Genomic DNA, 12927 nt, shown 5'->3' on the forward strand with positions numbered 1-12927 from the left:
CGCGCACGGCGGCGGGGTGCGCGCTGTGGGCCGGGAGAGCACCCGCCTCCCGCGGCTGCCCGCGGCTGCCCTCGGCCCCGCACTAGCACCGCCGGCCGCGGAAACCGCCCCGAAAGAGAAGGAGAACTTGCTCGTCTCCGCCTGCCTCCCCATCGCTCGCACACCCTCTCCCGCGGCGCATCCGCCCGCCCTCCGGGTCCTGCTGCCCCCGGAGCTCGGGGCTGGCCCGCCGGCTCCGGCTGGAAGATTTCCCCGCTCGTTTCCCTTGGAGGAGTTTTGTCAGCAGCGGTGTGCCGAGGGGAGGCTCCGTCCCTAAGGCACCCTGCCTCACCCTGCGGGGGAAGGGAGCTGGGTGGGGGCAAGCCAGGAAGGGAGGATCTCAGTGGCTCTCCTAAAATCTATCAGCAGGCGGCGAAGAGGGAAGAGTTTGGCACTTCGCAGGCGAGGCTGGGCTTGTTTCCCCCAGCGGTGATGCCGCTGGACTGAGAGCGGCGCGGCCGTGCAAGTTGGGGGGACGGACCCCCCCCCTTCGCCGCCCCCCAGAACCGGTCCAGCGTCTTCAGCCCCGGTGGCTCGTCCCTGCCGCCCCGCTAAATGAGAGCTGGTCCGAGGACAGGGCGACTCGGCGCCTGCTAGGGCTGCTCTCCGCCGCCCCCGCCGGACTTTCCCACCCCCGACGAGGAGCGGCGCGCACCCCGCACCCCGGAGAGTTGTCTCGGCAGGCTCCGTGCTATGGCGAGGCTGCGGAGAAGCAAACTAGCCGCTGGATTTCTATTACTTTTCCAGTGCCTGAGCGGGCGCTGCCAGCTCGCCGGCGGGGAGACGCCGAGGCAGAGCCGCGGTAAGCGAGGCCGGTACCTGCCGGGCGGGGCCGGCCCGAGCAGCGCCGCGGAGCCCGGGGCAGCGCGGCCGGGCCGGGGAGGATCGGGGTCAGGGGGCCGCGCCGCCTTCCCGCAGCACCAGCGCGGCGTGGGCTCCGCCGGCAGCTCCGCGGGCCGCGCACCCGGAGAGGGCAAACGCCGTTTGGGGGTTGGCTCCCCTGCTCCCGAGGGAGGCCCGGGGTGGCCGCGGTCCCGGCTTTCCACTTCTCCCTCCCCCGGCTTCTCCGGAAAGAGCTCTCCACTACTTCATTTATTTAATGAGAATTCGGGACTTTCCTCCTCTAATAAAGCTGCCTCACGATCACCGGGAGCCGGTGCTGTTCCCCTCCCCACCCCACCCCTCCGCGGAGTCCCCGGAGCCTTTCCCAGCCATGTACGAGACGCTCCCGAAGGCAAAGGGCTCCCACTCAAGGGCCGGGAAGGGAGAGACGGAGACACCAGCTCCCCCGGGAGCCCCAGGCAGTGGGGAGCGGCGGGCCGGGGCGCCCCGGCAACCTCCCCCGGCCCGCCCGCGGTGGGGCCCCGCTGCTCTCCCGGCAGCGAGCCGTGGAAGGGGAGGCAAAGTTTCCCTGCAGATCCTGCCTGGGAGAGCTAGCGGGCACTCTCCTCCCCCGCGGAAGTCAGTAGCTTGCAGCCTTCCCTGGAAACCAGGCGTTGAGAGAAGGAGCAAGATAATGGAAGAAGCCCCACAGGGCTGTGGGACCTGTCCGTTAGGAGCGAGAGGCTCGCTCTGCTGACTAAGTTTGCTTGTGGTAGTATGAGGGTCCTCTTGTCAGTCCTTCTCGGAGACACCTGTTAATGCCTGACACACAGCACCTGTAGTGCTTTCTCTCGGGCCACTGTTTCCCACAGCGTGGGGTTCCCTTTTGATCACTAAAGCCTTCTGCATCCCACATTCCTGTGCTGTGGAGGGGAAAGCTGCTAAAGGAAAGCTTGGTGTGGTGTGTTTGCGGATAGATATTTAAGGAACAAGTGAGGAAAGTCGTGGGTTTTGTGTGTCAGGGGACCTTGCTGCAGCAGCTTCTAGCTTATAGACATTTTCAAAAGCTGTGCCTTTATATTCGAAATACCAGCCGGATTATTATCAGATGAAACATGTCCACCGGCCTCCCTGGTGCAACAGAATTGCCCCTTCTGCCTTTTCTAAAAGGTTTGATACAAATGTGAAGAGTTTTGTGGTCGCAGAGTAACTGACCCGAACAAGTGAGACTGGGGAGTTATTTGAAATGTCCGGTGAGATAATGTGCCAGACAGAGCGGGGATTTTCCCAGGCAGGGGCCTACCACTGGGTTTGGGAATTGCTAAATGACAAGGTAGCTCAGCAGGTTGCTGGGGCTCACATGTCACTTGGGGCCAAAGGGAAAAACCAGGAGGAGACTTTTCAGGTACTGCTGCAAAATTCATGCTGCTGCTCTCAGGGCTTTAGGCGACAAATGTTGGTATTTGTTAATGTTGGTTATAAGGAAAAATAATGTGTGCTGGTGAGATTAGAAAAAGAAAATGACTATATTGTGTGGCAGTGGACTGAGCTCACAAAGTCTATTAATCTTCCAGCCATTGTATCCGGAAAAGGAAATGTCAGTGCTGACTAAATGAAATATAATTTATCAGTGGGCAAATAATCACTGTACATCACTGATTTAGGCTGTTAAGTTGTAATAGTCATCAATGTCTGCACCAGGAGGTGCTAAATAGAAGATATAACACCAGCTTGCTTATCCATAAATCATTTATTCATGTCTTGTGTCTTCCTGAATGTGATATGAAGTATCAAGGAGTTTATAATCAGGCAGATATTATTTTGATATTTAACACATTCTGAAGAAAATATACCAAGTGATTGTGTTCAACTAGTAAGATGGACAATCTGATGTCAGTTTTGACAGCTAGGTGTTTATAACCTTGGCATCTTTTCCTCCCCTCTTGGTTAAAAAGACTGTATTATGACAGCAATAATTAAATGTCTTTAACATAATCAGAGTTGTATTTAACATGTTTTCATCATTCCTTTTTTTTGTTTGTTTTTAATACTGCTCTTTGGAAAAAATGCAGTGAGGGTCTGTGTCTAATCAGGAAGAAAAGGATAATTATTATGTAAAGCCAGGGAAACTCAACTTCAGTCTCTGTGAGTCAAAATAAAAAGTGCTGTTTCAAAGTTTTACTCTATTTAGTATCTACTGCATGCCTCAGATAGCTCAGATAAAACCTCTGAAGAATTAAAGCAAAAAATAAATCTTTGAAGTAGCTGCAGATTCTTAAAGGGAGGCTGTTTTGACATATTCTTTGAATACTCAGTAGCAAAACACCTTGCTGTAAGTGAATGAAATAACAGTAGCAAGAAATGCAAAGGTTTAGTATGCCCTGGCAGAGCGGAGCCAGGAGAGGGTTTCTGAGGACGCTACCAAAGGGATATGCCATGATTCCAACAGAGATGGGAAAAAAATGCACAGGCATTTTTTTGCCAGCTCCTCAGAATTACCGTGCTGGGTAAAACCGCGTCAGATCAGTTCAAGTCAAATCATTTTCTAGGCATGCCGGAACTTGTCTGGCTGCCTCTGTGTGTTTTTAAAATCCGGATTTTTGTGACCAAGGTGTGAGCCTGCGAGGCTGGGCTGGCAGGAGCGGGGCTGGCCCCGCTAGAGGGCACAGCGGCGGCCGCGCAGGAGGCGGCTCTTCCCCCGCAGCGCTCCCTCCATCCTCCCCCGCTTGGTCGGAGCTTCATTTTTGCTGACAAAAACGCTATAAATCTAGGCTGAAGCTTCTTAAACATAAGGTTTGTGTGCGTGTGTGTTTTGCAGTAACCAAACTGAATATGACATGAATTTAGTGAACTGAAGCAAATGGTCTTTTGAAAGCCCGCACAACAATTAAGGCTCCCAGTTGTTTAAGTGGGGGCTCGCTGCTTGTTGAAGTGTTGCCCACAAGAAGCCTTGAAAATGTTACATTCTTTTGCAAACACCACCAGTCAGAATTAGGAGGCTGTTATTGTAGTTTTTCTTCTGTCAAAGCATATTCCAGGATCCTGGTATAATTTATATTCACTGGACTGCAGCTGTCTCCAGACATCAGCATTCAGAGAGGGTTAGAATTATTTTTATGGGACAAACTATTATTAAGCAGTGTTTATCTAGCATTTATCTACTGCTGAAATAGTCACATTTTCTGTATTGCCCGAGCTTTACTGTTAAAAAAAAAAAACACCAACTGAAACCAAACTTTCATCATTACACATTCGAACCTTCAGCTTTTATCTTAGAAGTATCAAAAGAAATGCAATATTAGACAACACGTGTGTCAGATATTTTTTTCTCTCTGCATTCAAAATTACTTTTTTTTTCTGTACATGATATGTAAATGGGGACAATTGGGTTAGAGGATCCCAGTGACATTTAAGAGTAAATCTGATCATATGTATTTTACTAAGAATTCCCTCTAAAGAAGTAATCTTTTTTAACTTTCATCCTGGTTCTTACTTTTACTTTTTGTGCTTTTTGTCATTGTCATTTCCTCTGAAAGAGTGGTTTGAAATATTGTTAGTAAATAGTGGGTAAATTAATACTATGATAAGATTGACTTAGGTATTAAATTCAGGTTCACAGAAACTCATTTCCACCAATTTAGAGTAAGATCAATATTCATAGTTCATCGACGGTTTAAAAATCCCTTGGGGAAAGCAATGTTTTTGTTTGGCTGTAAATATTCCTCTTCAGAGTTTACATCCTCACACAGGCACTTAAAACTCAGCAAATACTTGACTCAGACGCTAGGTTTTGTCTGACACTTATCTTGGAGTTGATGAGAAATAACAGGGAAACCAGGTCTCTACACTGTAAACAAATGTAGAAAATGAAGAAAAGGTCTTTGTAGTTTGAAAAGTTCTTTTGTTTTGGGCAACAATTTATTAGCAATGCATACAGGCCATTTAAAGCAAAATGCTGGGTCAACATCGACTGCCTTGCTGAATACCAGATTCCTCTAAAACAATTTGCAGTTCAGGAGGGCTGTTTCCTTAAGGGGAAGAGACTCCTGAGACTGTGAAGGAGGTAGACGAGGGAATTCATAATGTCAGGTGATGAGAGAGACCCACTGAGGAAAATAGTCACAGACCTACGGTGAGTTAGCATTTTCATTAGGTACTTTTTGGCACATTTTTGGTGAAGCGGTGCTGCAGGTCCCTGCACCTACACAGACCTCAGGAGATGGAAGTTTGGACCTGAAGCTTGTGTTTCCCACAGGACTACTGTGCAGCGATGCCCGGAAAGTTGCTTTGCTTTGAATTATGCTAAAGACAGCTATCACACAAGGACATGCTCAGTTGAATCCTACTGCTTTTCTCCACAAAGGAAATAAAAATTTCGTATTAAAAGAAATAAAAATAAAATCATCATTTGACTCTGTTTCTGATAAAAGTCACTGTGGTTTCATTGGGCTGGCAAAGTACTGAGCAGTTCTTCTGCTGGTAACCTTGAAAGTACTGGCAAAAAGAAAGCTCTATAGCAGCCCCAGTTTCAAAACTTATTGAGGCCACACTCTTGTAGACTGACAACACAGCTGGCGTAACTGGTGTATGTTGAATTCCCAGTGTGGTTCATGCTTCCTAAGGAAAATGAATACCAAAGCAATTTGAGAAGGCAGTAGTTAAGGTAAGCGTGTGCTGGGGGCTCTCTACAGAGTGAACAAAAGGTAATTTGACAGGAGCATTTCTCATCTAATACAAGGAAATGTTGCACACTTGCCAGAAGTGTGAAATTATATCCAACTATTAGGTTTGATGAGGGCTGAGCTGGGACTGTTAATGCAGTGCAATTGGCAGATGTCATATTTACTAAACTGGAGAATTGCATAATCACAGCAGGAACTGGAAGAACCCAGGAGATTACTTTCCATGGAGAAGTGTGCAGAGAAGTCATGCTAAGTGCACGTGGGGTTTGTTTTTGTTTGTGGCTTCTGACAAAAGAGCATAAAACATTGCCCTGAGGTAATGTTTGTGAGTGCTGGGTGCTGTGTCTCATCATGGAACACTTCCTCTGCTTCCTCCTCCTTTCTTTTTCCTCATCCAACTAATAAACATAGCTTCAGTTAGCACTCCTTGCTGTCAACATTGAGCAATCAGTTGTGCTAAGTGTCCTTGTAAATTCTGGGTTTGAAAGAGCTTGTGTAACGTTTTCATCTCCCTCGACCAAAAGGCAGCGTGTAGGAGTGTGTTTTCAAGTTGGATTTGGCCCAACCTTTTTCTCTTCTGAAATGGGCAAATCGAGCAGGTTCTTAGGCCAGATCCAGGGTCAGGCTTGATGCTTGAGTTGGATGCAGAGTTTCAAAAACAGCAAACATCTTGGTGGGATGATACATCAAGAGAAATGTAAGGTTTAATATGAAGATAGATAGGAGACAAGACATCACAAGAGTGAGGCGTCTGCTCTACTTGACAATGGTAAGATCCCAGCAGGAATATTCCCTTCAGTTTCAAGCACTGCAGTTTAAGAAACATGTGGACTAATGGAGGAGTGTCATATGAATAAAAGAAGGGAAGAACATTGCTAGAGAGAATGAAACCAAGAGGTGACATGGTAACAACCTTCAAGTGTGTAAAAGGCTTCCACAGAGAAGAAGGGAATAACTTGTCCTCAGCAAGAAGTAATGACTTAAATTGCAGCAGGGCAGACTTCTAAATATTAAGGCTAGGGGAGTAGATTATCTCTGAGTAGTCTTCATCACTGAAACAGGTTAGATAAACATATGTCCGAAATGTCATTCTGTCCAGAAAGGCAGCTGTTCCTGCCTTGGAGCAAATGGCTGGACAATGTGACCTTTCAAGGTCTCGTGCAGCTATCTTGAATCATTCTGTGTGGGTAGCTTTAAGTACACAAGGGTTGACCTTGAACTCTGCAGCTAGATAAAATACAAGCATTAATTCAAGTCCCTCTCTTAGCTCGAAGCCTCTGTCTCTCATTTGTCAATTATATATGTGGCTTTAATGTGATTTTAACGTACACTTTCTGTGGCTGCAGACAAGGTAAAGACATTTAAAATGCTTTAGTTAGAGTTCTTATGTAATGAAATAAGGCTTTTAAAATCAGATTTTGTTCTTACTTAGTTTAGAACTTTTATCTTTTAATATGAACACTATCTAGGTTCCATTATAAGCAGATAAGTTTTTTTTCTTTTAAGATAGTCTCATAGTGACTTTTTTGGACTTTAGGCAGGCATCACTTAACTCATGTTGTTTTATTGAGTGAAAAATCCTTGACTTGAATAGGGAGAGTCCCACAAATGGAATATATAAACCTTTCCATTTAACCTGTCTCTGGTAACGTTTCAAGTATATGTTGTTTCACAGTTGATGCTAGGGGCTCTGGTCCTTTTCTTTACAGATGTAATTGAACCGTGTCAAAGGGCTTCTTACGTTACGGGGATGCAATGCCATTTATAGTTTTTACTGCAGCTTTCCTTAACTGCTGTAGTTAGTAGGGCAGATTCTGTTGGAAGTTTTATCTGCATATAGTAGCAGAATAGGATGCAGTGGTTATCCAGTAATAAGCACTTTGAGTTGTATTTTTTTTTTTCTTTTATTCAAGCATTATCTTTTTTTTTTTTTTCCCCCTTTGGTCATAATGTGAATCCTGCAAATATTAAATGGGCAATACTGCATCTGGGCTGAATAATTATAGCTCTCCTCTTCACAAGAGTTGCTAGTAGGCTGATTGTAAAAGGCAAGTATCATCCATTGTAACCTTAGTGTTTTCTGAAGCATGAAGTGTCAGAGGGGGGAGTTCATCACTATGCAGGTTCTTCTTTTGACGAGTCAGCGGTTGAACTAAAAATCCATTGGAAAATGCTATCTTGGCCTCCACAGAGAATTGGGAGGCAGCATGAGTCTTTATTAATATAGTTACTCCATGGTATTATCCAGCTGCTTTACTGCTTTCCTGTGTGGGTGTATGTGACTCTCCTTTTGAATTTGCAAGCCAGACAGTATGTATTTGCAATTCAGCCTCAGTCACTCTGAGATATAAACCCAAGGCCCTCTGTTAGGAATCCTTTCATGGCAGGACTGGTTTCAGAGCTCCTAGGCTCTTCCCTCCTGTCCTTCATCTCCTCGTTGCCCTTCTGCCTTCTTCGGAGATTGCTTCCTTCTCACTTGCACTGTTTCAGTAGTTCATGTGGCCATGCTCTAGGTCAGATGGATCAGATCTGCTCTTGTTAGTCAAGTGAGATTTGAAAAGAGAGAGAGACAGAAAATAAACTTATGAGGAGAATGAATGTAGTATTTTTAAACCTCTGAGCATTATCAACCCTCTTAGAACAACATAAAAACTCTGGAAAAGTAGAATACCTGACTTCTCTTTAATACTACCAGGTGTATATAGGCCTAGTCAACACATGTTCAAAGAAACAACTAGTTGAAATTGGAAAATTATGTAAAAGTCAACATGCTCTTCTCAAATATTTCAACTAGGAACTGTCAAAACAAGTAATTTTGAGTTTCTTATTTTGATGATGATAAAATGTCTCATTTCAAATTTTTCATTTTGACTTTTAGATTCAAATTGTTATATTAGGATGTATAAGCATAATTGAAAAGTACTTTGTTTTGGAGTTTATGTGGGTCTATATATATTTTTTTCATTTAATATCCTACAGCAAACATTGACTATTTACTTTTAATCAGAACAAGATCAAAATTTTGACTTAGGGTGGGAAATTAACTTTCTAGTCATCTCTAATTGAAACTTACCCTTGTTGAGAATTGGCTACATACTGTAAGCCCTATAAGAACAGACCATTTTATCTTGTAGAAACCTTACTTTTATTTCATGACAGGAAAGGGGGGAATGGCTGAAAAAAACAGTCATCTTGATCATCCAGTTAGGGTTTTTTTTTACTTTATAGTATATTTCTCATTCAGGTTGCTTCTTGGTTAATATGATATTCATGAGGCAACTAAATTAAAAGAGAGCACATTTTCCAGATTGCAGCTGCTGTAAAGATAATAGATTTATGGTTTATTTGCAGTGAAGGCATTTATGGACTAGAAGCTTAGCATTTGGTGTTTTGCAGAAACCTGACCTCAATATCAACACAATTTATGGCTGGTTACTATTTAAACATACATATACTGATCTAAGTTGTAGTCTCAAAACAAAGAAAATGGATAAGGTGAATCACCATTATAGATTATCATCAGTTCTGGTTTCCATTTACTTTTTATTACATCTGTCATTCATTTTCTTTAAAAATGGTTTTTATGAATAAAGTATATGTAATGCAATGCTTTTTAGTTTATTATTCAAATTATGCAAGACTTAATAATTGAAATGTATAGTTGTACACTGTAGAAGTACACAGCTTTTCATGTTTGTATTCAACCACAGAAAACCGAAGGGGTCTTTCCCCTATTAAACATCAAGCTAAGCAAAAACATAATTGCTTCCAGTTTTGTTAATGTTAATGTATTTACCCTTTCCAAACCTTCTCATTTCACTTCGAATACTGCAAGCTGAAATACTCCATCTTTCCAATGCACAAATAAAATAATAATAATAATAGTAGTAAGTTGTCCTAACAATTTCTTTCCCAGGATAGCATAGCTAGAAGGGACCACCTAGGTCATCAAGTCTTTCCCTGGGATGAGAAGCCATTGTGTCATGGACGTCTGTTCCACATGCCCCCATGCACCGCAGGCCATCAGTAATGCTCTTCCCCATAACAGTCTTCAAGCATGTGGTAAAATAGCAGCAGCCGCAAGTATAATGTGCCACAGTAGATAACGAGGGCATTGACAACAGTCTAAGTTTCTACAATAGCAAAGCATTTTTAATTTTATCATGCTTTGTTTGAAAGCTAGTCTTTATCTGTTTTTGCTTAGCCTATTTTTCTCTTTGTTTTTTGACCTAATATACTTGGCTTTTTCAGCCTGTTTTTTTTCGTGCATGATTATATGGACATTTATTGCAGAGATGGTAATACTGATTTTGTTTCAATTCACAGCCATTTTTTAGAAGAGCGTAAATGACCTGCAAAATGGCTCTTCCTATAGTAAACTTGTCATTTTGAATGGAGAAAAGGAACTACCATTATCTTTTGTCAGCCTCTTGAGCTAGCCAGGTATACATCCTGAAAAGGGGTCAAGTGTTTAAAAGGAGGCAGGTTTATGCTCTACCTCAGCTGAGATGCCTGAGGATTGGCAGTTCTGCCATACCAAGGTCAAACTTTGTACTTAATTGTGGTTTTGGGGGGTTTTTTGGTGTTTGGTTTTTGGTTTTTTTTTCTTTTTTCCTGGATATGAATTTGTGTTATTTCAGCTCCTTGGACTAATTTTAATCCCTTAACGTTGTGTCCTAATGCAAGCTTGAATCTAGCTTGTGTTCCTAACTTAGTTTAGGCACTCTTTGAGGTTCAACCCCAGACTTTGATTCCCATCACTTGTCAGCATGCAGTTTGTGCGTTCTAGTTCTCCACTGCTGTTTGCAGGCGACACTTGTCTTACAGCTTTCTCCATTATTCCCATAATCATCATAGCTATGCACTTTATATTCATTAGTATTCTTATTCTTGGAAGACCTTGTAGAAGTAAGGTAATATCCTAATTTTACAAATAGGAAGGTGGTTTTGAAAAAGTGGTTACCTTGCCAAAGTTAAAAATGCGTCATTAGTGTCTCACAGTATATGAGTTGTTTTTTTCTGCAGGAGCCCAGTTATCTTTCCAGTTTCCACTTGCTTCACTAAATTCAGGCCTGTAATTTCTCTCTCCATTCTCATCCTTGAATTCCCTAATCTAAGCTTTTAAATCCCAGTCAGATCTTTGATCAAATAACCTGTCTATCTGGAAAAAGATCCAGATTAGAGTTGACTAAGGGCTCTGATCAGTGCAGAGACAACAAGGCTTAGTTTGGGACTGCAGTAGATTTTGCCATTTCTGATATTCTTCTCCTCACTCAGGCTTGCAACAGGAGAAGGATGTGTCTCTCAGCTGTTTATACAGCATATCCTAAACTGCCACATTTTATAGTCTAATGTAATAAGTTTCTTTCCTAAACACAAGTGTGTCTGAAGGATAGACAAATACTGGGTCAGATTTCTGCTGGTTGGCACTTTGACAATTTGGAAGGACTACATCCCAATCTTTTTGGTTTTGCCATTGAGTTCTTGGAGAGAAGAGAATGATGGTGATTCACAAACTGTAAAATTATTTTTCCTGTAATTAAACTTTGAGAATAATAATCCAGATTCAGTAATTACTAGTCAGAAGAAAAATTTCCAAAGCAATCAGTTTGCAGCACTGCTGACTTGAATTCTTTGACTGTTTAAAAAGTTTATCCTCTTCAGAAAATGAGCATTTTAAGAGGTAGAATACTATTATTTCACTGCACAACTATGATAGCAGCTTTTACTGTGAGTGTATCTTCAAGAACTTTTAAGCAGAAAGATTATTGACAAATGCTGTATAACACATGTATTTATACAGAGTCCACGTACAATGCTGTGCCCCTGATGCTATAAATCATGCTGAAGTTTCCTGTAGAGTAAGTATCTGGCTGAAAACAGAACTAATCTAATACAATCTAATACAATCAGATCTAAACAGATCTAATACAGATCTAAACAGATCTAATACAATCAGTGCTTTTCAGTGTCTGCTGTTTTATCACTGATGGTGTTTTTTTTCGTTTTGCAGAAATAGTGATCAGTTTAAAAAAAAAATTGGATTTAAAAAAGCAGTTATTCTTAGCTTGCAAAGCATATGAGTCGTACCCCCCCTCCCCTTAATTTGAAAAGGAATTTAAATTATCTTTTCCAAATTAATAAAGCTATCAGTGGGGGGAAAAAAACGCCAACCCAAAACAACACAACAAACCACCACCAATAACAAAAACCAAAACCAGACTTTATGCTTTGGAATATTTGGGCTTGCATCCCTAGGCTCCAGTTACAGAAAACTTTCCGTATTTAGTACTGCACTTACATTGCTACTGTTTACATAAGTAAACATTTATGCAAGTGGTGTCCTACAGGTGGGTGGACTGAAAAAGATGTAGATGTTTAAGATTTCTCTCTGACCTTGGAGCTTGGAATTTAGTTGACCCAAAAGTCCCAGGCCATTTGCAACAGTGGCAATAATTGTTGCAGATCCTGAAATGTTTCTGGAGAGAAGGATCTTTCAGCCTGCAGAAAAGACTGGCTGCCACCTCCCCATATTGTTGTAGCGGATAACAGAGGAGTACAAAGGCTAATCTCTCCTCTAATGCATGCATATTGCATTCCCTTTTAAGACCTGGGCATTGGGATTTCTTTTTTTTTTTTTTTTTTTCTTTTGATGATGTGCAAGACACATTTAGGAGATGCTCAAACTAAATATTCGCTTAGATTTTATTATCTGTCTCCAAGGCACTGAAATGTGGCCTGAGCTTGAGAAGCAATAAGCATACACAGCTCACATCAAATTTAAGCGTAAACACTTATTACGTGCTGCTTCTTAAATGCAAATTTATGGTTTATTGTTTTACTCTTTACACAAACAAAATTGCTGTTAGCATCAAGGGATGACCCAGAGATGTTAATGAATCACATTTTTTTCCCCAGGCAGGCATAGATAATAATCTGAAGGTGAGGTCTTCAGGGTAGGAAGTTATGTCCAGCTTTATCTGCAGAAGTTTTCTGTAGCTAGTGTAGGCTGTAAAATAAAAACAATTCTTCTAGCTTGAGCCTTGACCTTCCTGTGCCTATATTTGAATTTCATTATTTTATCCCTATTCTGCTGTTTTATGGCACAGCTTAGTGGGGGTGCATACCAAGCCAGCATTCCTACTGAAATTTAAAAACTCTGTGGCCAGGGAGATTGTCCAGTGTTTGGTTATGTCTTGTACCGACACAATCATGTTTTAATGATCATCATAAATCCACTGCAGTTTTAACTTCATCCCTCTAATTATCTGAGACTCTTTGAGACTGATGCTGGTACAGTTGTAGAGCCAGCCAGCTGTCCCTCTTTTTCCAACAATCTATTAGTTGGAGATCTAGGGAAAATTTTTTCAACTTTTAAGTAGAA

The 12927-nt window shown here is 42.4% G+C and overlaps 1 protein-coding gene across 1 annotated transcript in view; it reads left to right on the forward strand.

Annotated features, from left to right (window-relative positions):
* Positions 1–409: 409 nt before the first annotated feature.
* The window catches only part of PLXDC2 (plexin domain containing 2), a 283218-nt gene continuing 270700 nt past the window's right edge, over positions 410–12927 (forward strand). Inside the window, exon 1 of the mRNA XM_072854412.1 lies at positions 410–841. Coding sequence (XP_072710513.1) covers positions 733–841 — 109 coding nt within the window. The 5' untranslated portion in view covers positions 410–732. The remainder of the gene's footprint in view (positions 842–12927) is intronic.

The sequence above is a fragment of the Ciconia boyciana genome, chromosome 2 (assembly GCF_034638445.1).
Source record: "Ciconia boyciana chromosome 2, ASM3463844v1, whole genome shotgun sequence".
In the NCBI taxonomy this organism is placed as follows: domain Eukaryota; kingdom Metazoa; phylum Chordata; class Aves; order Ciconiiformes; family Ciconiidae; genus Ciconia; species Ciconia boyciana.